The sequence below is a fragment of the Ursus arctos genome, unplaced genomic scaffold (genome assembly GCF_023065955.2).
Source record: "Ursus arctos isolate Adak ecotype North America unplaced genomic scaffold, UrsArc2.0 scaffold_22, whole genome shotgun sequence".
NCBI lineage: Eukaryota > Metazoa > Chordata > Mammalia > Carnivora > Ursidae > Ursus > Ursus arctos.
In genome coordinates this window covers 7200305-7227656 of record NW_026622897.1, presented here as the reverse complement: position 1 = coordinate 7227656, position 27352 = coordinate 7200305, and the positions used below count along the sequence as shown (strand labels likewise).

Here is a 27352-nt window from a genome sequence, read left to right as displayed (position 1 = left end):
GTTCCTTTCTTCTTTTCAGGCTTTCTTCCTATGTGGTTTGATGATTTTCTTAAGTGGTATGCTTCAATTCCTTTCTCATTTATCTTTTGTGTATCTACTCTGGGTTTTTGTTTGGTGGTTACCACAAGGCTTACATATAACAAACTTATAACATTCTAGTTTAAGTTGATATTAAGTTTGGACTCTTTCTGAAGCTCTACATTTTTACTCTACCCCTGCTGTGTTTTATGTTTTTGATGTGACATTTTACATTTTTTTATCGTGTGTAATGTTTAACTAATTATTGTAGTCATTTTTACTACTTTTGTCTTTTAACCTTCATACTAGCTTTGTAAGTGATTAATCCGCTATCTTATTGTATGTTTACCATTTCCACTGAGAGTTATATTTTTATATGCTACTAATTAGTTATCACCAATTAGTGCCCTTTCTTTTCATCTTGAAGAAGTCCCTTTAACATTTTTTGTAAGGCTGGTTTAGTAGTGATCAACTCCTTTAGCTCTTGCTTTTCTGGAAAACTCTATATCTTTTTTAATTCTGAATGATAACTTCACTATGTAGCATATTCTTATTCCTTGGAAATTTTTTTTTTTCTTTCAGCACTTCAGAAATATCATGCTACTCCTTCTAGGCTGCAGAGTTTCTGCTGAAAAATCAAATCTTAAGGGGGGTCCCTTGTATGTAGCAAGTGGTTTTCTCTTGATACTTTTAAGATCTCCCCCCCTTGTCTTTAACATACAGCATTTTAATTATAATGCGTCTTGGTATGGGTCTCTTTGGATTCATTTTATTTGGAACTCTCTGGGATTCCTGGATCTGGGTGTCTCTTTATTTCCACATCTTAAGGAAGTTTTCAGCCATTATTTCTTCACATAAGTTTTCTGCCCCATTTTCTCTTTCTTCTCTTTTTGGGAATCCTAAAATGCAAATGTTAGTCTGCTTGATGTTGTCCCATAAGTCCCTTTAACTGTCTTTACTCTTTTTTCTTCCCTGTTTCTTTTTGCTGCTCAGAACAGATAAGTTCCTCTGCCCAGTTTTCAGGTTCACTGATCCTTTCTTCTACTTCCTCTATTCTGCTGATGAACCCTTCTACTGTGTTTTTTTAGTTCATTTCTATACTCTTCAGCTTTGTGATTTCTGCTTAGAACTTTCCTGTATTTTCTGTCTTTTTTTTTTTTTTTTTGAAGTTCTGTGTTTTTTCATTCTTCTGATTTCAGTGAGCATCTTAATGGCTAATACTTTGAACTCTTTATCATTACTTATCTCTACTTCATTAAGGTTTTTTTTTTTTTGAGGTTTTATCTTGTCTTTTGCTTTTAATATATTCCTGTGTTTCTTCATTTTGCTTAACTCTCTATACAAGTTTCTATACATTAAATGAAATAGTTACCTCTCCCAGTCTTGAAGGGTTGGCCTTGTGTAGAAGATGAACCTTAACATTCACCCTTCTTGGTTGTCTCTCAGACCTTTGTGGTTGTTCAAAAAGCCTATTTTATTGTTAATGGCTCCCAGTAATTGAGTGTGTGCCAAGACCAGTCAGTGTTCCAAAGGGGAGGATCTCATTCAGCACCTAGATTTAAGCTGATTAGAAGCCAGACCCCCGGGGAAGCAGCTTTTAAAGAATGCAAACGTATGCAGTCCTATGGGACCACAAGCATAGGCCCATGGTCCCTAGAGCTAGGCCATCTGAAGGTGTCCCCTGGGCAGCAATAGCAAAAGTCAGGGCTCCAGTTGAATGTATAAGCTTCTTTCTGGGAGATAGTGGTGACCTATAGGGAAGCAGAGGGAAAGTGCAGAGATGGTGTCTCCTATCCTGTGTTCCCTGAGAATAACTTCAAAGCCTTTAGATATGGGCCAAATCTGAAGCTAGCCCCTAAACCTGAGTCTCCAGGACTGGCAAGTAGGCCTCTCTTACAGAAAGAATGGGGGTATATTTCAGTCTGCTGCCTGCAGTGCCCTGGGTGTGGTAGTCTGCCAAGAACTGTCTCTGACTATTACAGTTTCATGGCACCCAGAAATGCAGGTCCCCTTGGCCTCCAGTACCAGGCAATCATTGGGCATCCCCAGGGTGAGAGCCACAAAAACTGGTCACCTGATGTGTGTATCTCTGGGATTTATAGTAACACTTGAGCAAGCAGAGGGAGAGCAGATGGTGTCCACTGGTTGGAGCAAGGCAGAGGGGGAGTGCAAAGATGGTACTTGCCCAGAAAGGGGGAAAAAAGGAAAAATAAGAAAAGAAAAAAAGAGAAAGGTAAAGGGAAATAAAAAGAAAAATTTTAAAAAGGAGAAAATATGGCACCTGCCAGCTTTAGTTAGGCAGAGGGAGAGCGTAGAAGATGGTGCCCACCAGCTGGAGCATAAAGATGGCACCTGCTAGAAAGAAATATATATATAATTATAAAATATATGTATATAATATACATTCCTATTGGCTTTAGCAAGGTAGATGGAGACCAGGAAGCTTCCATTCCCAGAGAATATCCCAATGGGTCCCTACCCCTCAGGCCAATGCTTTAAAATTAGGAAATGAGTCTCTTTCACATGAAGTCTGTGTGCTTTTCAAAGAGTTGCTTCTGCACTGGGCTGTGGGGCCAGTGAGTCTGCATATGGGCCTTTCAAGAACTGTTTCTCAGTTCGGCACAACCCTGTGGGTTCATGGGTAATGACCCTGGTGGTTGTCAAAACCATGTTTGGGGACTCATCTCTCAGGCGCCAGCCAGTCTTACAAGTCGGTGTGTCAAATGTGGGGTACAAACCCTTCACTCCTCAGGGAGAAGCTCCAGGTGTTGGATTTCCTCCCAATTGTGGATCACTATGTCAGGGGAGAGTTTATGGTGAGATTGTGTCTCAGCATTTCCTATCCACTTTGGTTTGGTTTCCTTCTCGCTTGTCTAGTATGAAGGTGTTGCTCCACCAGATTTTAGGGTTTTTTACAGGAAGTGATTCCAAATATAGCTATAGACTAGGTGCGTCTATGGGAGGAGGTGAGTTCAGGACCTTCCTACATTTCTATCCTGCTAGAATTTTTTTTTATTTAAATTCAATTAGCCAACATATAGTACATCATTAGTTTCAGATGTAGAGTTCAGTTGCATATAACATCCAGTGCTCATTACATCATGTACCCTCCTTTATGTCCATCACCCAGTTCCCCCAGCCCCCTACCCATGCCCCTCCAGCAACACTCAGTTTGTTTCCTGTAGTTAAGACTGTCGTGGCTTGTCTCCCTCTCTGATTTCTTCCCAGTTTTCCCTCCCTTCCCCTATGATCCTCTTTGCTGTTTCTTATATTCCACACGAATGAAATCATATGATAATTGTTTCTCTGATTGACTTACTTCACTCAGCATAATAACCTCCAGTTCCAGCCACGTTGATGTAAGTGGTAAGATTTCATCCTTTTGATGGCTGAGTAATATTCATATATATATATATATATATATCACATATTCATATATATATACCACATCTTCTTTATCCATTCATCTGTCAATGGACATCTGGGCTCTTTCCACAGTTTGGGGTGTAGGTGCCCCTTTGGATCACTACATTTGTATCTTTGGGGTAAATATCCAGTTGTGCAATTGCTGGGTTGTAGGGTAGCTCTATTTTCACCTTTTTGAGGAACCTCCATACTGTTTTCCAGATTGGCTGTACCAGCTTGCATTCCCACCAACAGTGTAAGAGGGTTCCCCTTTCTCTGCATCCTTGCCAACATCTGTTGTTTCCTGACTTGCTAATTTTAGCCATTCTGACTGGCATTAGGTGGTATCTCATTGTGGTTTTGATTTGTATTTCCCTAATGACAAGTTCCATCTTACTAAATTTCTCATTAAGGTTTTTAAACTTATTTTTCTATAATAATCCATAAGCACAAACTTTTAAGAGTTGTAACTTTTGACATTCAGTTCCCTAATTTAAGCATGAAGAAAGACTAACTTGAATCTTGCCAGGATTGTTTAGTAAAGCTAGATTTATATAAATTTAGTTTCATCTACAATTACATCTCCTTCATATTTTTTGTAGTAATAGCATGTTTTTTCATCAGCCTTTGACATTTAGAAAGTAAGAGCTATGCATTGAAAGCTCTGCAAGAAAATAACTTTAATGAAATTTTTTTCTCTCGGTCCCAGAGTGAACATGAACTCTAAACTTGAATGTTGTACATAACAGAAGGTTTGGCTGCAACTGAAAGTATTTATAATGAAGTACAGGACTCAATTTCTACTTTATCCTCTGTCAACACTCATAGGATAGCTGGGTATATAACTTTATGATGAAGCATTTTTCCTAAGAAGTGTGTGAAAACTAAAAAGTCAAATAAATCTGATAGTTTTAGAAATAATGAAACCAGGTTAAACAAGCAAACTAGACTGAGTACAACTGCTCAAAATACATATTAAACAACCATTTGCAGACTGACATTGGTAAATACAGGAACCTCCCTCCTGGGTTTAAGAATGGGTTTCGTTTCCTCTGTTTTTTAAAATGGCAAAGATGGGGAATGTCAGGGCAGGAAGTGCTTTAGTTAAGCAGTCTGGTGTTCTGTCTGCACACTTCCCAAAGGGTGTTTCACTAAGTGGAGAATGGATTCGAGGAGAGGGTCCTCTTTGTGGGGAGGAGATCCATGTCTTCACAGTTTCAATGAAGACTGCGGTGACCCATACCCTTGCAAAGTAGTACTTTAACGTACATTATCCTTCTTAATCCTCTTAATAAGGCTTTGAGGTATAGGTCATATTCTTACTTTAAAGTTGACAAAACAGGCTAAGTAACTTTCCCACATAAATATCTGAACCAGGAGTCTAACTGGGCTCCTGACTCCAGAGCTTTATACCTGGAGGTACTACTGATGCACTTACCGTATTCTTAGGACGCCAAAGGTGGATGATGGCCTGAAGGCCGTTTGGTAAGATGTTACTTATTTGATTGTCTACCCACAACCTGGCTTTTATGGTGTTTGGTTTAAGTTGGTTATTCTGAGGAAATTAAATGCTAAGGGACATTAGAGCCAAACAATATAAAACACTTCTATAAAACTCTTACTTGAAATTAGCATTTGACGCTCATGACCATTTCTACCCTGAAAAGATAATCTCCTTCAATGGTCCCATTGACCAGCTGAACATCACCTGTGGTAGCCTGGTGCGCTGCCGATGTCACATAGCAGAGTTTGATGACTAATCCCCACGCACTGTCACTGGAGAAAAGAGTATCTGATCTTGTGTGGGCACCACCTGAAAGTTATACCACCTCAAATCTCAGTTCTGTTAATCTTAACCACAAGCCATTTTGAATCTGCGTCACACATGTGTGCTTAGTGGGCCAGCCAGAGATTCACGCAAAATTTATACACAATATCTGGGGCTCCTGCTACGCATTTTTTTCTCTTTTCTGGGATTACATGCTCTCTCTCTCACACACACACACACACATACACGCACGCACACACTTTCCAGCTGCTATGGTTACCTCCATCTCCATTCTGTAGTTTTTCAAGCCAGTGAGAGTGCATGTTTCTCCAGATTTTAGTGACCCTATCACCCTGGAGCCTGTCCTCAGGCTAAAAGCTATAAGAATGGGAAACTTACCCTGTGCCATGCCATTACCTCCAGTACTCACCTTCTTCTGGTCACTGTTTGGTGCCTTTAGGTAGGCTTTTGTATTTTTTAATTCTCATCTGGAGTTTAATTTGTTATCTGTGTGTATGTGCTGGTGCCTGGGGGATGGCAGTGGAAGGGTCCAAAAGAACTTTAGAGACGTGTCTTTATAAGTATCAAATCCTGTGCAAATCCATCGACTTTCATGTTAAAATTAGATACAGATGACATCAAAAATGTTTTAGCGCTATGATCTCACAAAATCATGATTCACTGTCGACCTTCTTCTGCCTGTTTTGTTCATGCTGTCCCTTTCCATCTAAATCTCCCCTCAATTCAATTACTGCTTGAGAATGATTTATTGAGTACTTACAAGGTGCAAGCCACGAAGTCAGGCGCTCTGTTGAAATTTTGTTCATTCAGAATCCAAATCAAATGCAAATGCCTCCAGGATCACTCCCTCCCTCTTAATGGGTAGGTGTGCTTTACCATTCTTCTGAATGCCTTTGGTGCTTTGCCCTTCCCTTGCTTTTCTCCCCACCATCATCAGACCTGTTCCCCGTTAGATCATAAACTTTATCATGCCAGGGACAAGTCTCACTAATGTTTGCACCCATCCATACGGCCTTAAACATGCTTTTTGAAGTCAAGAACTAAAAAGATACCTTAAAAAAAAAAGTCTTTGCAGCAGTGCCTGGGTGGCTCAGTCATTAAGCGTCTGCCTTTGGCTCAGGGCGTGATCCCAGCATTCTGGGGTGGAGCCCCACAAGGGGCTCCCCGCTCAGCGGGAAGCCTGCTTCTCCCTCTCCCACTTGCCCTGCTGTGTTCCCTCTCTCGCTGCCTCTCTGTCAAATAAATAAATAAAATCTTTAAAAAAAAAAAAAAAGTCTTTGCAGTTGGAAAGAAAGGGGTGGTGGAAATGTAGAACATTAGCTTCCTGTCTTTGTTTTCAGCAGTAGAGAGGGACAACAAGTAATAAAGCATTATTTGTTTCTAGAGAACATCTTAATAAAGACAACTCTTGGTTTTTTCCTTCCTCTTCCTTCTCCTCTTCTCTTCTTCCTTCTACCCCTCCTCCTCTCTTTCTCCCTCCTCCTTTCCCTTCCTCTTCCCTTCTTTTTCTCACCATTTAATTGTGATCTGATTTAATCTTCAACTTCTTTGTGTGCCTAGTCTCATTTTAAAATGGGATAATATATGTGTTGGTATGAAACACCTTTTGCTTTAAGTTGTTAGAGTAAAGAGAGGCTTTCCTTTGCCTTTGAAAATTCAGTGCCAAAACTCAAAAGACCAGTGATGTTCCAAAAATGGGACGGACATTAATCCAAACATTTGATTTTTCCTTAATTTATAAAATGTTACATGGAAATTTCTTAGATTGGATTGTCAGTAACAAAGGACATCTATAAGCATTTTTCTCTTTGAACCATAGTAATGAACATCCTGTACGTTGGAAACTATAAAAATAAGACTATGTGAATTAAAATAGTTTTCCTAATAATCTCACTTCTTCCTTAGACTCAGGTCAGAAGACATTTAAAAGGAGAAGATCTATCATAAACTGGGCCTTCTGGCGTGGTTCTAGCACTCACCTGGATAACTTGCCTGTGTCGCCAACATCTCCTATGCCAGGGCAACTCTTTGGAGTCTCTCTGCCAAATATTTGTGAGAATGACAATCTGCCCAAACCCGTCTTGGTAAGTCTCGTTTTGGCCTGTGACACTAATGGGAAAGGAGAACCCTGGGAGGGAAATCTGTTCTGAAATGGAAAAATTATAGACACGGCTTTGGCTTTGACTGAGAATATTATTATTACTTCAAAGGGAAAAAATCTGATTAAGCTCTTGCCGAATCCTAAGGGACACATAATGGGAGAGATCATGTAGGCTGCTGGTTTCAGGAAGGAGCCACATGAGCCTGCTTAGATAAATCAGAGCGTGGCTCTGTAGGCAGAGGCCACACTGGAGTCCCGTTATCCCCTACATTTCTCTCACGGTCTTTCTGGAACTCTACATTGTCCTGGAAGCCTCCTTTAATCACTCTAGAAGCAGAAACTACTCATTCTTGTACTTTTTAAAAATCTGACTGTGTCTTCTTTGTATTTCACATGTTTGCACATGTACATCCTCTGGCATTTAGTTAGCTTTCATAAATAGAATGGGTCAGATGAAACCACTGAATTTACACCGTGTCCATGATATCTGAAATGATCAGTGTTCAGTGGCATTCACTGAGCGTCCTGTATCCCACAAGTACTGTACGGGATGTACGGGATGTACGGGACTCGACCCTACATCGTGCCCTGACACATGCCACCCGCTGGCCTTGCCGCTGTCATGCTCACGCTGCACAGCGGACTGAGCATTTATTATCACTACCATTATCCCTACTTTACAAACTTAAAAAGCCTCAAGTTTACCAAAGGTCACAGAGCAAATACATGCTATAACTAGGTTTCAGATCCCATGGGTTGCTTGTCCCCAACACCTGTTCTCATTCCTACACCACAAGCAGAGGACATTTCTTCACGAGAAAGAAAGCAAAATGAAAGATTGATCACAATGCAGTAGAGTGGAGAAAGCTTCCTGGAAGAGGTGATTTTTTTAGCCTGATTTTGAAAGAATGAAGTAAATACAGGAGGTAGAATGAGGTACGGAGTCACATAGAAAGAAAGACAAGCAAGTGGAAAATGAGTCTGGCAAGAATATTTCCATATTTGGAGGAAAGAGTCTAAATTAGAGAATAATAGTATAAGAGGAGTGAGGAAAGGAGGGAGATAAGTTTACAGGGACCTTGAAGCAGTCAGAGAACATTGATTTTAAAGTGGCTGTTGGTTCATTGAACAAAAGACAGTCTCATTAAAGTAAAATGTTTTAGGTGTTGGATATAGCAAGAATAAGTAGGAGAAAGAGATTTAGAGATACCAAAACACAAACTGACTTCAGTCCTTGTAGCAGCCCCTCCTTCAGTGCTTTTCCCCTGGGACACCCTAGCCTTTGGCGGCCAGAGAGGGCAAGTATGTCTTTCCGTGCTTGTATCTGTGAAGTGCCATTTTGGTTTTTTCCTTTGCTTCCTTATAGGATATGCTTTTCTTTCTTAATCAAAAAGGACCACTCACAAAAGGGATCTTCAGACAATCAGCCAATGTGAAATCCTGCAGAGAGCTAAAAGAGAAACTGAATTCTGGAGTTGAAGTACACCTAGACTGTGAATCTGTTTTTGTGATAGCATCTGTCTTAAAGGTAGGAAAGGTTCTCCCTTCACCTACGCCACAGTGTAGCTCTGGAAAGAGACAACTGGTTTCTCTCATTACAACATTTTTCCTGGCTGCAAAGAACCATAATGGATTAAGAATCTAAAAAGTGTTTAAAATTTTTAAAAAACCCACTTCACAAAGCCAACATTGCCCTTTAAAAGCCCCTGACAATGATATGGCATGTCAGATACACTTTTTAAATTTTTTCATCCCACACCACTCTCATCTTCACTCTGCCAGCCCATACAAAAAATAAATAAATAAACTAAATTAAAAATAATCAAAGCACACACAGCATATTTACCAAAATAAACATTCTGATTATGATAACCTTCACAGTCTCATTCCCTTCCTAATAAAGGCAAATTTTCAAAAATAAACTTGTATTAAACTTTGAAACAGAGTTTACCATAATAAACATTTCCCTAACGATTAAAACAAAAAATTGCTCAGAGACCACTGAAAATTCCATTCACTTATACAGTCATTGTGCCTTCCCCTGTCCCCTAGTGCCTTTTTAAAGTAAAAGCAGAGTAGGAATGACTCCAACATCTGGGTCTTTTATAAAACCCTTACAACATTTGGCATTTTTTATGGTTCTTACCCTTTACCCCATGGTTACTTAACTCACATCCATAGTTGAGTTAGAACTCTTCTAAAATGTTTTCCTCCCCACATTCTTGCAAATGCCTCACATGTTTTGAAAACCTAGAGTCAGAATCAGCTTTTAGCAGAGGTTTCAACCCCAGCCATAGCTTCTGCAGACCTGTGTCAGGCTCCCAGCTCCCAGCCCACTTGGAATGCCCCAGGGCCAGGGGTGGAGGAAAGCCTGGTGAAGCAGACCCTTGCATGTCCCTCCTCCTGCTCAGCTGCTTACGGAATCTTACTTCATGACGTGATGAATAATCAGTTGTTTCCTGGCAAATGAGCCACATCTGCTCTTATTAACCCCTGCTGTAGACTTTTGCAATAAACTATCACTCAAAAAAATGGAGAGCTGGAGCTAGGGTCATCTAATCTGTTTTGCACGGGGTTTGTGACTACTCTTCAATCCTGAAATACAATAAAGATATGTACAGTGTGCTTAGCCAGATGTATGTGCAGGATATGTATGCACAATGCATTTTTCTTTTCTTTCTTCATATAATTAGGCTTTTTCCATCTCTTAAAATAAAAAGTTAAAGCCTACATTTTAGAAAATTTTCTTCACTATGCTATTCTTTACAGCACCACACTTAAATTTTTGTACTAAATTTTTGAGGCTATTATCAAGAAATATGGTTCTAGAGGAGTCAAATTGTATTTCAAATTACAGAAATATCACTAGTACAAAAATAAGCAAAAGACAAATGATTGAAAAATCTGGTTAAATGGGTTCCAAATAATTGAAGTTTTGTAATCTTGTAACTGTGTGTTACTCTCATTTCTTCCAAGTGGTTGCAGGAAAGAAGATACTTTTTGCCAAAAGTTTTTGAGCTTTTGGGTTGTTTTGTTTCTTGTGTTTAAGACTATCTGGAAGTGGTACTTAAGTTTTCCTTTAATTTTTTACTTATGCTGGTTTTGCTTAAATATAAGCTTAACTCTTTAAACTGTTATGGGAAGAAAATTGCTTGAGACACTGTAACTTTGATCCATTGGACCTTTGAGGGAAAGTTCATTTTTAATCCTGCAGGAATCTCATCTCAAATTAATTTGGGTGTTCTGCTGGCGACCCGGGCTCTGCTCTTGGAGGGGAGGAGACTTTCCTTTGAGTGCTGTGAGCTGGTGATTGTAATTCAGAACCAGCGCTCACATCCTTTCTCAGCTGTGATGGTGGTTGTATTTCGTAACTTGTTATTCCAGCTGTGGAGAGTTCATTGAGATGTTACGAGTTATTATCTTTCAAGTGTAGGTTTAAGATTTAATGATGTTTTTCTTCAAGACAGATCATAAGTATGTTTTCCACTGAGATTTAAAAAGAGAACTATTGTCACTGCCCCAGTTTAAAATAACAGATTTTGCCTCTTCTAAATCTGACTTTTAAAGTAGGTGCAGCAACTAAAATTAGTTTGGAATTATGAAAATTCAATAGCTTTACCCAAAAGGGATGACTTTTGTGATGACACATCTCAATTACAAGAATCCAAGTACATTTCTACAGAAGATACAATAGAACAAAGAAAGACTTTAAAGCAATCTCTTCCTACTTGTTAACCACTCTAAAAAAAAAATGTATGATAATAGGTGACATGACTACAAGGAGGTGTTTTAAATTATCTTAAAATCTCAGTTACAGTTAGTTGGCCTTCCCTTGTTCCTCATCAATATGTGGCCATGTGAAGAACAGCCACAGTTTAGTAATGACCTCTGTCTACTGTGTCTGGGACTCTGGCACTGAGGAGTACAAAGAAGAAGGTAGGGTCTGTGCCTTCCCTGGAGGAGCTCACACTGGGAAAGATGCACATCTCATCAGCAAAGTGTTAACAGTCAGATGCCACAGCTTTCCCTAGTGGGAATAGAAACACGACACAAGAGTAACAGGTTGTGTGTTGCCATTTGTAAGGCATACATAGGTGAAGTTGCTGACTCGGGTTTCCAGTGAGAGTTCGAACTGCTCACTTATAGACTTTCACCTGTCTCCATGTTGTAAGCAGGAATTTGCAAGACTATGGGTACAGTGCTTAGGCCTGAAATTGAGTTTTTTCTGCCTAATGTTTACTGAGGTAGAGATCAGACTTTGCAAGCCTGGCCTTGTTAATACTATGCCAAAAACAACAAAGAGAGTTGGCCTAGAACACAAATAAATATAGGTCCAGGACCAAATTTAATTTATTTTTAAGCTTTTTATAGACAAAAATCAAACAACAAATACCCTTGGTCATATCCTATTTGTGATATAGTCTGGTTTCACCACACCCAGCCCCGCCGGCAGTCTCAGCAGACTAGGGACTCAGTCTGTATCCTAGCAGACTAGGATAATGTACAGGGGACGTGTTGAGTATGCGTCAGGCATGTGGGTGCTGTCCAGGCCCCCAGAGCACAGCCATACATAGCCTGGAATGCTTCTTCCCCCTTCCCCAAATAAATGAGGGGAATGCCAGGAGAAACTGAGTACCCCTGGATGGAGTTGTTCACCAGTGCCACTGGAATATAAAGTTCCAAAATAACAGGGGCTTTGTTTTACTCACTTCTCTGTCCCTAGCCCCTCAAACAGTACCTGGCACATTGGTGCAAATACATGCGGAATGATCAGATGACTGACTAGCACATGAGGAGCCTCACAAAGGTCTTAGTGCATTTCTTTGAACTGGTGATTTGAGAGCGAGAAAAAAAGGACTTGGGATGGTTTGCCAGACCCTGTCATGTTGTACTAGTTGGCTAAAATGTACCCAAATGAGATTTCAGCCCAAACAGGTTGTCCTTATCTTTCCCACTATAGTCCAGACTCCAGTTTCCCTCTGGTTTTTGTTAGGCAAAAATCAAAGCCTGTGTTTCTATGTACGCACAACAGCAGAGTTGGCACAGAGCTCCCTGTGCCAAAGAAGGGAGGACTTAACTTTTGAACGAAATGTTTGCTTTCTGATTTCCCCAGTACATATTTAGCATGAGAATAATGACTTAAAATATTTATTTTCCTTCTGTGTAAGGATTTTCTACGAAATATTCCAGGAAGTATTTTTTCATCAAATCTCTATGATCACTGGGTCTGTGTCATGGATCAAGGAAATGATGAAGAGAAAATAAATACAATTCAAAGGTAATTATTCTAATTTAGTCATGTCTCAAAAATACTTAGAAAGAAAACTTTTATAAGCCTGTTGATTCAAGAAATGACGACTATCAAAATCATATCTATGAGGGCCAGTTTAAAAATAGATTTATGCTAGCCACTATCATTGTTATTATTGTTTTTCCCTAATCTTATTAACATAGAATGCTTGACCATTGTACACTTCTGTATATCTGAATCTAATAGGAGCTGACACCCATTAAACTAATAACGAATACCGTAGACTCAATCTACAATTTATGATCTCAATTTTGGTAAATACTTAACTAACCAGACAGCTCCTTGTAATCTCATTCAGCAACTGAATTCATTCAGAGAAAGTTCCTTCCGCTCAAGGAACTCACTGTCTTAATAGAGTTGATAGATAACCAAGAATTACAGTGTAGTGTGATCAGTGGGTCAAAAGAGATATGGAGGAGGGTACTGTGGAGAGACAGTTAACTACTGAAAAGTGTCAAGGAAAAAGGGAGTTGCAAAGCCTCAGTCTTATCACAAAGAATACATTGTCTATTCTCATGCAAAGGGAGATTGCTGGCAGAACTCACCACCCATATTCCTGAATGTTTCCTGCATTATAAAAGAATTGGAAAGAAATGTCCATTAACAAAATGTAATACTCCCAGTTCTGTAAAACCCCAAGAATCCTAGTATCATTTATCTGCATATGCTTATTTAGTATAGTTTTTTTCTTGAGCAACTTTGAAATATGAATTATTATCTGTACACTGCTATTGGTAGACACTTTTTATCAGTAGAACATAGTACAACTCTTGAAGATACCAGAAATCAGAGCCGCGTCATAGGTACTGTCTATGCTTCCATTATGGTTCAGTGGAATCCATACAGAGATAATGAACATCAGCTTCTCTGTGTTGTTGCTCATTGTCTAAAACTGTGTATCCTACAAACTGTTAAAGGATGATTTAAAAAAAATTAAATTAAATTAAGACTCGTGCAAATATAAAATGAACACATGGGAATATTTTTATTTAAATCTTTAATTAATGAGAGAACCAGTTAGGTGTTTTACTACCAGTTCGAAGGAGATTTCAAACTACCACAACTTACATAGTTATATCAGAAACACTGAAATGAATTTACACATAGATACAAAACTGCCTTTTTCTACTGGAGCATGAAGGGGGAGCAAATAAATCCTGTCTCTCCACCAGAGGGAATTTTCAAGTCTATAGACAAGTGTTAGATATAGTGCTTTCAGTAGTCGACAATCTACAGAGCTGTAAAATAGCTCAAAGGCATAGGACCCCTACAGAATCAGATAACCCAGAGGAGTACGCTAGATAGCACCTTACTTTCCATTGAATACACTCAGTAATCTCTTGGTTTATTTCAATATCTTTTATAACTTGTCCTTATAAAAACTGCACTCCGTATCCGTCCATCACACTGAAGAAATGCCTCTGTGTCATTTATGCAGCAAGAGTCACACTACCTTATTTTCCCTCCCAGGTTGCAGACTTTCGTTGAAAAGAAACAACTGTGAATATCAGCATATATGTCTTTTTTCTGGGTGGTAGTCAATATAATTTTCAATGAATGATAATTTTAAAATCCCATATCAATTACAAAATAGGAACAGTAGGAAATGTACTATTATAAGCCTGACTTATATGTGAAAGTAATACCAGTGAGAAAAAGAAATTTGGGGGAGAATGGACCTTGGAAGCTGGTAGAGCAGAACATAAGCTCTCAGAGTGGACCTGAAACTCTTAATAGTTAAGGTTTGGGCTCTCACCAAGAGACAGAATTCCTGTATTGCTACTTAGAAATAAAGAACCACTAAAATGTAATTATTATTTAATTTCATCAAAAAAAAATTTTGGGGGGGTCTTGGTTGAGAATATTCTGAATGTTACAGGATTTGCCTAAGTTAAAACACATTGCACTAATGTCAGGTAAATATTTCAGGCAGGCAGCGTTTTTAACAAGCCATTTTTCTGCATTGCTGTGCATCTTCGTTGGATTGTGAAGACAGTGTACAAAATAAATATATCCCCTGTACATATTTTCATTCTTTCTGTACAGGCAGTCCCTACTCTGCATGTACTGTATTAACTGAAACTCTTGCATATCTGAACTGTGTTCTTGCTTTGCATGGTTCCCCATGAAAAGCATGGGTTGCTTATCTACACAAGTTTTTTATGAAATGTCTTTCTTAAAGAGTGCGTTTTTCTGTCTTTAGGCTGTTAGACCAGCTTCCAAGAGCCAATGTTGTTCTCCTAAGGTATCTTTTTGGGATATTACACAACATTGAGCAGCATTCCTCATCCAATCAGATGACTGCATTTAATTTAGCGGTGTGTATTGCTCCAAGCATTCTTTGGCCTCCTACTTCCTCCAGCCCAGAACTAGAAAATGAATTTACAAAAAAGGTAATGAAGTTTTTCATTTTTATGCCCTGGGGGACTGAGTCCCCATTTTGAACCTAAAATTCAGGGTATTAATTCTGAAAGACATTTTCTTAAATAACTTAAATACACCCCCTTATAAGTTTGAGTGTATTGAGTATTTAATCCTATCCTGGTAGATTATAGAAAGATGATTTCTTGAGCAAAACAGTGATAGCAGTTGGGTTATTTCTCTTTTCCCTTCGAGGAGGCAAAACACTATGACTGACTTAAACGTTAGAGTTATAAGAAAGCAGATGATATAATTAAAAAAGAAGGACTTTGGACTTAGGCCATTCATCAGCCCCACCACGTGCCAGATGTATGTATAATCTTGGATAAGATTAGTTCTGTTGATCCATTTTCCTCATCTAAAAAACTAAGGTGGTGATGAAACCTACTTCACACCGCAGTTACTTGAAATCACACCCCTCTAAGTGCCTGGTAGTTAATATGGGGCTTAGGGGTATTAGTTGCCATGGCTCCCAACACTCTGCCTATTCCTTCACCTCAGCTACTGCGGCAAAGAAACTAAGAAAACGTTCCAGTACATCTTAGTGGAAGCACAGAGCTCCCTCATAAACTCTTACCTCCTCCCCCACCTCCTCCAGGGAGCCTAAGGGAAGGAAACGCATAGGTAGAGATTAGTGAGGCAAAATACAAGTTTTCTCTCTAGCTGTCTCCCTATTTCACAGGAAACCCGCAGAGGATGCCCACTTCCCACGCTTATGACAACTGCCTTTTACATATGAAATACATTTCATAAGTCTTTATCTAATGATATTTCATGAATTTTAATAAGAAAGTTTGTTTCTTTACCCCAAATGCCCTATAGAGAATACTTTGTTAGCCTAATTTTATTTTATTTTTTTTTATTTTATTTATTTAGAGAGAGAGAGAGTGGGAGGACGGGTCAGGGGAAACAGAAAATCTTAAGCAGACTCCATGCTGAGTGAGGAGCACAATGTGGGGCTCAGTCTCACACCCTGAGATCATGACGTGAGCCAAAATCAAGAGTCGATGCTTAACTGACTGCATCACCCAGGGGCCCCAAGTTACCCTAATTTTAAAGATGTAGTATTAGTATAAAAATGTTAGCATTGAGCTAAGGCTACGAGGAACTTTCGTCCACCAATTAAAATTAATTTCTACAGCCAAACTACTCCTTCAAGTATCATCGTTTTTTAGGAGGAACTGCTTTGTATATTTTTAAAGCAGACATGAATTTTTCTCAGGATTCTTTTTCATTTTTGGTAAAATCAGGATTTATATATGAAATGTGCTTTATAGACATGCTATATGAAAAGTAGCACTTTGTTTTTCTCCTTTTTTGTTCAGGTTTCTCTGCTTATACAATTTCTAATTGAAAATTGCTGTAGGATATTTGGAGAAGAAATCACTTCCCTCTTGGGACAGGTTTCAGGGAGATGCGATACGAGAGAGAATGCCTCAGGTATTGTGAATAATTGGATTGGTTTTTGTGAGAAACAGACATGTGTCTGTGAAAATGCTGAGACAGTGTCTTGGGGCCTGCCGCAGCTCAGTGAAGGAAGCCTCTGACCTCAGTCGTGGGCCTAGAGTTTCTGCTCCTCCTTGGACGACCTGCTAATAGGTCGGGTCATGTTAACACTGTGGTGGGGTTAAGAAATGCTTAAGATGAGGTCCAAAACTTCCAGAAGCATCAAATGGTATGTTTTAACCTTTTTTAAATAAACCTTTATAAGAATCTCTTACATACATAGCAGAACTGCTGTGGCTGAAACTAGAGTAAGAAGTCCCTGAAGGGGTAGAGGCGGGCCTCGTCTTCTCTCCCCTCTCCTTCCTCCAGGTGTCCCCCTGAGACACTTCAGCATGCTGTGGAACAGTGTAGAGACAACTAGCACTGTGGGGTCAGGGGGGATTTTGAAACCGTTCAACCTTCCAGAATACGAATTCCCGGACACCAATTACTAGTTATCTTTGACCAATCACTCTTTTTTTTTTTTAATTTAAATTCAGTTAGCCAACATATGAGTACATCATTAGTTTTTGGTGTAGTGTTCAATGATTCATTAGTTACATATAACCATTTTTGCCACTGAACATCAATATCTTCATCCATAAATATGGGTAACCATAATGTCTAACTCTTATGGTTGTTGTAAAGATTAAATAAAGTAGTGAACATTGAAGAACTTGGGTTAGTAAATGGTTTCTCTGAGACCAAGTCATGTGTGCTCACCCGCAGTCATGAGCCTGCATATACCTGGCGTTCATTCCTTTGTATTTTGTACCATTTCTTAGTAATAACAACATGTCGTCATTGCTTTAAGGAGATCTTAAGTAAGAAAGCCTATTTCTTCAGGAACTGAGATAAATTCAATATAACTCAACATATTTTTTTATTTTGGGAAGAGAGTGAAAGATCCTTTCTAAGAGTAGGAATCTGAACAATCTCCATGAAAAGAAAAGCAAACTAAGTACCATAGATTGTTTTTTTTAAGGCAGCATGTATTTTTGGTAAGTAAAAATGTTAATTGTGGTTTGATTTTTTGACAGATATCTCTTGCTTCCAACTGAATGACTCCTCCTATGACAGCTTGGAGAATGAGCTAAATGAGGACGTCGATGCTCCTTGTAGTGACTTGGTAAAGAAACTTGGTCAGGGTAGCAGAAGCATGGACTCTGTATTAACCCTCAGTGACTATGACCTTGACCAGCCTGAGGTGGAAGGCGTCTTAACCCTGAGCGACTTTGACTTGGACCGTTCTAAAGATGAAGACATTCAAATGGAACGGCCTCTTGAATCCAAGCCAGTGAACATTGCAGTAGTGTACGCAAAGGTCCCGCTGCGCGATCACGCCAGGGCCCCAGCTGGCATGAGCACACCCAGCTACCTGTCCACAGCTGCAGCAGATGTTCCCAAAAGCCTGAGGCGACACCGGCGCTGCTCAGAGCCCAGCATCGACTATCTAGATTCTAAGCTTTCCTATCTCAGGGAATTTTATCAGAAAAAGCTACGCAAATCCAGCTGTGATGCAATTCTCTCACAAAAAGATGAGGATTATCTGAAACAGAATCAGGCCCTCCAGGAAGAGGGTAAGACATACTTTAAACAGAGTTTAGTCGCAGGCACTGATACCAAGAAAAATGCCACTAATAAAAATGTTAAGAAGAAAAGCTTATCTGGTAATGAAGGAAATCATGTGAAACTTTTTTCTAAATCCAAGCCAGTGGCCATTTCTGTGGCATCTTACGGTCACACATCCTTGCAGGACCATCCCAGGAACCAGCCCTTTGGTGCAGATACATCTGGATACTCCCCACCACACACAGCAGATGCCCTCAAGGGTTCAAGGAGACACCGGCGCTGCTCAGAGCCCAACATGGATGACCAGCACTGCAAACTGACCTATCTCAGGGGAATTTATTCAAAGAAACAACATAAAACTAGCTATGAAGCTGGTCTCTTGCATGGAGAGGAAGATTATCTCAAGCGACACAAGTCATTGCAGATGGAGGGGCAAAAGCTCATTAATCAGAGTTTGGTCATGGGGATTGAGGTGGGCAAGAGTAGTGGCACAAACCAAAACACTGAGAAGAGTTTACCCCCAAGATTAAACATTTGCCCAAGGACTAGCTATTCCAGCTTGTCCTCCCCCGGCACTTCCCCATCTGGCTCATCAGTGAGCTCCCAAGACAGTGCGTTTTCGCAGATTTCTGAACACTCTGTGTTTACCCCCACTGAAACTTCCTCTCCAATAGATTGCACTTTTCAAGCTCAAAGAAAACAGGAAGAGCTTTCTTCTGATTTTAGCAATTCCAGCCTTGTTTCTGCAACTCCTGGTCCCTCATCAGGGCAGACCAGCAGCCGCCTGGCTTATACGAAGAAGGATACTGTAGAATGGCATTCACAAATACATTCTGTAACTCTTCACCCAAGCACATGGTTGAGAAATGGTGTGGCCAGTTTAAAAAACTGGTCCCTCAAAAAGAAGGCAAGGGCATCCAGACCAGAGGAAAAGAAAGTAAGTTCTCTAAAAGGACCCACGGAGACACCTCCACATGCTTCTGGTATTTCAGAAGCCAACCCACTACAAGAGAGCCAGAAAGACATGCCCCAAAGGGCACCTGAAGAAATTGGAACTGTGCAAACAGCCCAGTGGTACAGTTCTTACCCCAGCCAGGACTCAGAGAGACACTGTAGCTCTGCATTCAGCCTGGTGGAGGATGGACTCAAGCTTTGTGTGAAGTCACACAAGGATGGAGAGAATAGTGAGCAGTGCTCTCCAGGTACTCTGCCTTGTAAGAGATCCTCACCTAGCTCTTTGTCTGTGGATGATCTGTCCAGCCCAGACTTGGGGACTACAGTGGTTTGTGATACTGGGGACCAACATGTAGCCAAAGACATTTAACCACAGTAAGAATGTGATGTGTACAAGAACGGAGACAAGTCTAAGAATCTGATGTCTACAAGAACAGAAACTGGGCTAATAATGATATAGAGACAAAATTATTATGACCCCCTTTGTATAAATACATGGGATGGGTAGCATAAGGATAATCACTGCTAATACTTAGGACAACAAAAGAATTCTCTTTACTGAGACCATTTGACAAAAAGTTTAGACTAAAAAATTTCATCACCTGTTTGGGAGGCTTTTCCTTATTAGAGCATGGGATTGGTCCTGTCATGTGTTTTTAGAGATACTAGCAGAGGACCAGAGAAAACATCTTCTATAGAGGAAACATGCCTTACATGAGATTAGTATCCTGAAAAGGCCAGGATATTATAAGTGAAGAATAAGGACTGTGGAGAGAGGGGGAGGGTGCAGAGAAAGATCCACATTCCATGGAATGTTTTTTAATAACTACACAAGAAAAATGCCACTAATCAAAGTACTAAAAAAAAAAAAATGTCCAGTAATGAAGGAAGTCATGTAAAGCATTTCCCTGAATCCAAGCCAGTAACATTTCTGTGACATGCTATAGTCACATGCCCTCACAGGAGGATTCCAGGAATCAGCCCATCAATGCAGCTAGAATAGAATAAACTAGACTGATTCAAGAGCCATGAGTATCATAGTTGATTTGTTGGTTGTGTTCATTGATTTGTTTTTCCCTTGGTGTTCCACTGCTCTGCAAAGGCTCCAGGACATAGAGCTGTGAGGAGAAAGAAGGAAATGGTTGCTCATTTTGGTAACCTTTTCAAAGGTACCTGTGCTAGGAACATTCTCCAGAAATGCAACTTTTCCTATTAGAAGGTGACCTCCCGACAGCATTCACTGTCCCAGTGTGCAGGAGAAGATTGCAACACCAGTCCTTTCTGTATTAGACGAAGTTGTTGCCAACATAGGATGAAAGCATGGCTCCTCTTTGCTGAAACATGTTTTTCTACAGCCCTGCCTCTTAGATTAGCCAGCCAGAAAAAACTACTGATAAATCATCCCTTTTCTGGTTGTCATTGGCAGTTGAGAGAGAATTTTAAAGTTCTCAGGTTATAAAGAGTCACAGAATGGAACACCCACCAAAGCAGCAGTCAGGCCTTCTCAGATAGTCATTGGCTTTGGATTTTCTCACCTCCAGAAGTTTTACATATTTTTGTCCCAGATGATTCGTGGTTTATATACCATTAGATTATCTCATATCCATGAATACTTCTCTTCTCTCTTGCCTTAAAGATTATACCAGTACCCCCCCTGGGTTATCTCCATGGATTATTAGGCCTTGCCAGCCAGTAAGAAGGGATAGAATCATGAATGGATGTGCATTTCCTTCATTTTAACTACTTACTTATAAGAAGTTGCTTAGAACCCATTTGGCCTCTTTAGTTCACCATCAGATGGACCTTTCTCCCACAAACTAACTTACACCAAATTATTTTTCTTAGCCATTAGGAAACTTTCATGTCAAATGTTCTTTCCTTGTTGTCCTAAAGGTTGCATTTTTCAGTTATAGAAGAAAAAATAATAATAATAATGTTTTCTATAAAGTAGAAGTCCTTTCAGTATTAGCTATAGGTGCTACCTACCTCTACGGGACATGGCCCTGTTGGCCCTAAGCATTGTAATTAACTTTCAGAACTCTGTATCCAAAGAGCTCCTTCATGACACTGGCCATCTCAGTCACAGATGTGAAGTAGATTTTACCTTATAAACAGCCACTCCTATATTTAGACTCCTGAGTGTCCATATGCATCTTTTGTGGTATAATATATAAAGGCAACAGGGATTCACTCCCCTTACCCTTAGGGCATACTACTGTCAGAACTGCAAGATGTGAATAAAGTTCTTAAGGCTTGGAGTGTCTTTCTGGAAGAAGTTGTTTCTCCACTTAACAAAATAATAGTTCTCTCCTTTTTTCTTTCATATGGGTGAGTAGAAAATTATCCACCCAATTTGAAGCATAGAAGAAAATAGATGCTGAGGTTTTCCATAACCATTCCTATTCTCTGTGTTCCCTTAGATACTCCTGTAATACTTAATGTGAATAGTTTGTTAATATTGCTGTAAAGTATTATATTGTATGATTGGAAGACAGACTACATGTCATTTTATTATACTCTGTCAATCTATAATATATTAGACTGATGCTTTATCTAAAATGCTTTGAGTTTGTATAATATATCTTGACAAATTTTACTACCATATGTAATGTAATAAATGTGTATTTTTGTACTTGCAGAAACTGCTGCTAACTTTTAAAGTTGTTTGGTTTTCAAAGCACTGATAATGGATATGTATGAAGTCCATGCTGTCTATTAAATAAAAAAAAATTCTGTAGAGTTAACAGTCCCATCAGAGCAATGTTGCCCTTTTGTAGAATTGTTTTTGTTAATGAACCCAGTTTCTGCTTAACATTGGAAATTTTATAAAATGTATTTAATATTGAATTGGAACTTTGAAACTTTTAGTCACAGACCATGGTCAGTCTTTCTAGAAAAAGAGGAGTTTTTTTCACTTATATTTTCCTAATCTTATCATTCACCAGTCTTCATTTTCTTAAGCATTATGATTTCGTTTTGCTCCTAGGATCAGATATAGTCTATATTCTCATATCAAGAGAACTATTAACTCAGTTTGATTGATTGTATGAGATTCTCTTACCTAAATTTGCACCATTCTGACCAGAGTACCCAGTCGACCCCAGGCACATCTGGACACCCCAAGATACCTGGATTCAGACACCCGAACACATCAATACTTCTAAAGTCATACAAACTTACTAAATGTAATTGGTTTCTCATGGCTGCTGCGTATTTGCCTTCTCAAAATTCATTGAGGTTCACTCTGTGTAAGTTTACCACCATTTTAAAGAAATTCAAAAATGTAAACTACCTTAGTGCAGAAAAAGTGATTTGCTTTAATGGAACACTGAAGACTAGCAACTCCACTGTCAGAAATGGCACTGATTATACTTGGACAATGTACAGAGACACTGATGTTAATTCTCTCTAAATTTTACAGAAATACAAAGATAATTTTGCTTTTAAAAAAGAGTCTCAATCAACTAAAAACACTTTATTCAAGGAATTACCTCACATTGTGTTCTTCTACCTTTCATGGCATAAAATTGAATTGGAAGGATCTAATGTATCCTTGAACCACTGGCATATTTTGTCTGTTGAAAAGAAACTTTAAGAATATTATGTATCTTCATCAAAATTATGGTAGTGTTTAACAGATACTTTCCTACCTGGTCATGTTTTAATGGCTTGAGAGAAAGTCAATACAAAGAAAAAAATTGAATAATAAAGTTAGGTGAAATGTTAACTTTCTTTAATATCTATTCTGGTTATCAGGATATCTCATAAGCTAAGTTTCCTGCCAAAAGGAAGAGTTCTCTTGAGTTCCCTGCTGTCTGCCCCACATATGAGTCCTACTCATTTTCTGAGCCACCTGTGAGTATAAATCCTTCATCTTTATTGTTTGTGGGGTTTTTTAAATACAGTGAACTCCTTGAGTTTCAGTTCTGCATAATGTCAGATTTATGGTAGAATTGGCAGAAGATGTGTAATTGGGAAAATTTTGAAGTCCCAAAGAAACACAGAGGATTGTATCAGACGTATATTGTTCCTAACTTTGTACAGGACGTGTTCTCATTGTGCGTCGTGCACCAGAGCGCACATACGTATTTCAGTAGTTCAAAGTGTTTTTCTAATCTATTTAATTTGTTAGAGCAAAGTAAATACGTTTTCTGGAGGTTGGTTTTATTTTACATGGCAATATAAATTGCAGATTTCAGAGACATTAAGATTTAAATATTAATTATTTACACATAGGTTTGGTTTTAAATTACAGTAACTTGGAATCAGATTTAGAACTTCTTGCAGCTTCTTGATCTGATACGAACAGTGAATAAGTTGGCTAAAAATCTGTACTTAGGAGGTAGACCCATTTCTAAGCAAGTAAAATAGATGGTACAAATACTCTTCTGAGTCACAGGGGCTGTGATTATTACTGCCTAAGATTTTCAGGATAAAATGAACATTTATACCATTGTACAAGAATAAGATGACCGTGAAACAATTATCAAAATATATAAATTCAGAGAAGCTTACTGCTTGTACACACAGCAAATGGGTAGAGGAGAAGGAAAGCTATAGATGAGCTAGCTAATTCAAGCAAGAAACTGAAATCACAAGGAGTTCAAAGAAAATTGAAAAGGGGGAAAGAGCATGGCTTGGGGGAGATGAAGGTGTTACAAATGATAGAAATGCTATTCAGGCGGTTTAATTTTTATTACCAGGTACGGTTCTAGACCCTAAAGATACAAGGTGGGGCGCCTGGGTGGCACAGTCATTAAGCGTCTGCCTTCGGCTCAGGGCGTGATCCTGGTACTCTGGGATCGAGCCCCGCATCAGGCTCCTACACTAGGAGCCTGCTTCTTTCTCTCCCACTCGCCCTGCTTGTGTTCCCTCTCTCGCTGGCTGTCTCTCTCTGTCAAATAAATAAATAAAATCTTAAAAAAAATAATAATAAAGATACAAGGTAACAAAAGACAGATTGTTTCTGTCCCCAGGAACTTTAAACAACTAAGGAAAAAGTTCGGCTATGTAGAAGAAAGTTAACATTAATATTCACTGGGCACTTGCATGCTCTGCTAATCAATGCATTATATGTATTATTTCATTTAATGCTCACAGTAGCCCTATATAGTGGGTACATTCAGCTAGAGCCTGATTCTGACCCTAGGCTCTTCTTCCTAAGCCTTTCACCTTAAAATAGGGATGATAATAAAACTTCCTCCATAATAAAGCAGACAAAAGTTATAAACATGAGGACCAATACAAAATCTACTAAGTTATAGAAATATCTAGATATCTCTAATATAAAAATAATAACGCAGTATTGGAAATAATTCAGAAAGCTATGATAAATATAAAAATAATTGGGCTAAAAAGTTGTTCCAGAGTAAGTGGTGTAGACTTGTGTCTCCCATCTCCTCCCCACTAAGTACAACTACAAATCCTGGAAATAATACAAAGACGACCAAAGGGGAATTGTAAATGGTGGTAAGAGGAAGGTGAATTGGTTCAGAACTGAAGGACTAGAGAAACAGCACAATAACTGAGCATTTATATCCCCTCATTCAATAGAAAAAGGAGACCAAGGCCTGACCTTTCTCAACCTCGCAACAGAAGACAGCCCAGATATGTGCATTTTTCACCCCTGATCAATCAGAGTCCCTCTGACACCGTCAGGTAAGCTAGACACCACCAGCAAGTGGGATAGATGAAAGCCCCACTCATAATAAGTGGCCAAGAGGGGAGTTATCCTTTCCTTCTAGGCCTGAAATCCCCCCTTCCCTGCTGGGAGATACCAGAATGGCCAGGCAACAACATAAAGAGAGACCCAGTCAGAACAAGCAGCTCAGGGGCGCCTGGGTGGCACAGCAGTTAAGCGTCTGCCTTCGGCTCAGGGCGTGATCCCGGCGTTATGGGATCGAGCCCCACATCAGGCTCCTCTGCTATGAGCCTGCTTCTTCCTCTCCCACTCCCCCTGCTTGTGTTCCCTCTCTCGCTGGCTGTCTCTCTCTGTCAAATAAATAAATAAAATCTTTAAAAAAAAAAAAAAGAACAAGCAGCTCAGCATGGGAAACATCTTTGCTGCAGCAGGCATAAGACTCCCCTCCTTCTGAGACAGCCAGATGACAGGACAGGAGGCCTCTACCACAAAAAGCACTGAGCGAAGGGAATCTAAGGCCTGTGGGACAAAGAGGCTTCTCTGGCTGAGAAGAGCACAAAATAGCACCACAGAGTCTCTGGAAATTAAATGGTCCATGGACCCACAACCCCTGAATATAGGCCAGGACCTGTGGGGTAATAACAAAAGACCCAATATTTGTATCATTGGAGTTCCAAAAAGAGAGAGCATAAAGCTGAAATAGTATTCAGAGAAATGGTGGCTGAAAATGGCCCAAATTTGATGAAAGACACAAAACTGCATATCAAGAAGCTGAGTAAAACCCAAACTAGATAAAGTGAGGAATACATCTTAATTAAATGTTTAGAACCTAAAAACAGAGAAAGTTCTTGAAAGCAGACAGAAATGACACCTTATCTATAAGGGAACAGCAATTTTCAGATTTATCATTTGAAACCACAGAGACTAGAAGAAAGTGGTACATTCTACAAGTGCTAAAGGAACTGTCAACCCAGAATTCCATATCCAGTGAAACTATCCTTCATGAATTAAGGGGAAATAAGGACATTCTCAGATGAAGGGAATCTTTTAAGAATTTGTCACTAACAGGTATACCCTTAAAGGTTAGCTAAAAGGAAGTTCTTTGGACAAAAAGTAAATGCTAAAAGAAGGAAATACGACGCATCAGGAAGGAAGAAAGGACAATAGAAAGCAGAAATAAGAATACTTAATAGACTATTCTCGTGAGTTTTATAAGTCATATTTAATGCTTAAAACAAAAATTATAGCATCATTTGATACTCAAGATAATGATATTTAAAAGTGGGAAAAATAAAGGGACCTATATGGAAATGAGGTTCCCATACTTCACTTGAGGTGGTGGAATGATGATACTAATGAAATGGGAGACTATGTATGTGTATATTGTAGTACTTAGAGCAACTAAAGAAACTATATATTTAGAAAGTGTATCTCTCTAAAACACAGTAAATAAATCATGATGGAATCCTAAAAAATATTTAACCCACAGGAAGGCAAATAAATAGGAACAAGAACCAAAATTTAAAAAAGAAAAGGAAAAAAAACTCAAAACAAATAATAGAATGGCATACTTTAGGTCTAACGTATCAAAAATTACCTTAATTACAAATGATCTACATGTACCAGTCAAAAGACAAAGATTGACAGAGTGGATTAAAAAACAAGAAACTACCTAACTGTAGCCTATCTATAAGAAACTTACTTCAATGACATAGGTAGGTTGAAAGTAAAGGATGAAAAAGGTATACCATGCAAACATTGATGAAAAGAAAGCACGGGTGGCTATGTTAAAATTGGGCAAGGTAGACTTCAGAGCAAATGAAATTACCAGAGACAGAAAGGGATTATGTAACACTAAAAGGCTCAATCCACCAAGAGGACATCACAAGCCTAAAATGTGTACGCACAAACAACAAAGCTTCAAAGTATGTAAAGCAAAAGCTGACTTAACTAAAAGCAGAAATAAACAAAAACAGTTGAGGACTTCAGTGCTCCTCTCTCAACAATTGATAGAGCAACTATACAGAATACCAGCAATGATAAAGAACTCATCAATGCCATGAACCAAAAGGTTATAATCGGTCTTTATAGAACACTTCACCCAACAGGAGCAAAATACACATTCTCTGCAACTGCCCATGGAGCATAAATCAAAATAAAACCATAAAACAGACATCAACATTTTAAAAGAATTTAAATTATGCAGAGTATGTTTTCTGAGCACAGTGCGATCAAACTAGAAATCAATACCAGAAAGATGAGAGGAAAATCTTCAAACACTTGGATACCTAAAAACACACTTCTAAATAATCTATTGGTAAAAAAGGACAGTTCAAGGGAATTTTTTTTAAATACTAGAACTAAATGAAAATGAATATCAAAAATGGGATTTTTGACAGGCAGTTTTGAGAAAAATGTATAACACTGAATGCTTATATAATAAAAGGAAAGATCTTAATAAGCTAACTTCCTACTTCAAGAAACTAGGGAAAAAAAAAGAGTAAAGTAAACCCAAGACAAGCAGAAGGAAGTGAGAAGGATTAGAACAGAGATCTATAAAAATTGAATATGGGAAACAATAGAGAAAATTAATAAAACAAAAAGTTCATTGGAAGATTTAATAAAATCGATAAACGTCTATTGAGATGGATGGCA

At 38.9% G+C, this 27352-nt stretch overlaps 1 protein-coding gene across 3 annotated transcripts in view; it reads left to right on the top strand.

Annotated features, from left to right (window-relative positions):
• Positions 1–21805, top strand: part of ARHGAP20 (Rho GTPase activating protein 20) — a 133311-nt gene extending 111506 nt beyond the window's left edge. For all 3 annotated transcript variants that reach the window (XM_026505797.4, XM_057316697.1, XM_057316698.1), the window contains 6 exons: positions 7118–7296; positions 8680–8841; positions 12482–12591; positions 14828–15017; positions 16371–16485; positions 17571–21805. In XM_026505797.4, coding sequence (XP_026361582.1) covers positions 7118–7296; positions 8680–8841; positions 12482–12591; positions 14828–15017; positions 16371–16485; positions 17571–19426 — 2612 coding nt within the window. In that variant the 3' untranslated portion in view covers positions 19427–21805. The remainder of the gene's footprint in view (positions 1–7117; positions 7297–8679; positions 8842–12481; positions 12592–14827; positions 15018–16370; positions 16486–17570) is intronic.
• Positions 21806–27352: the final 5547 nt, after the last annotated feature.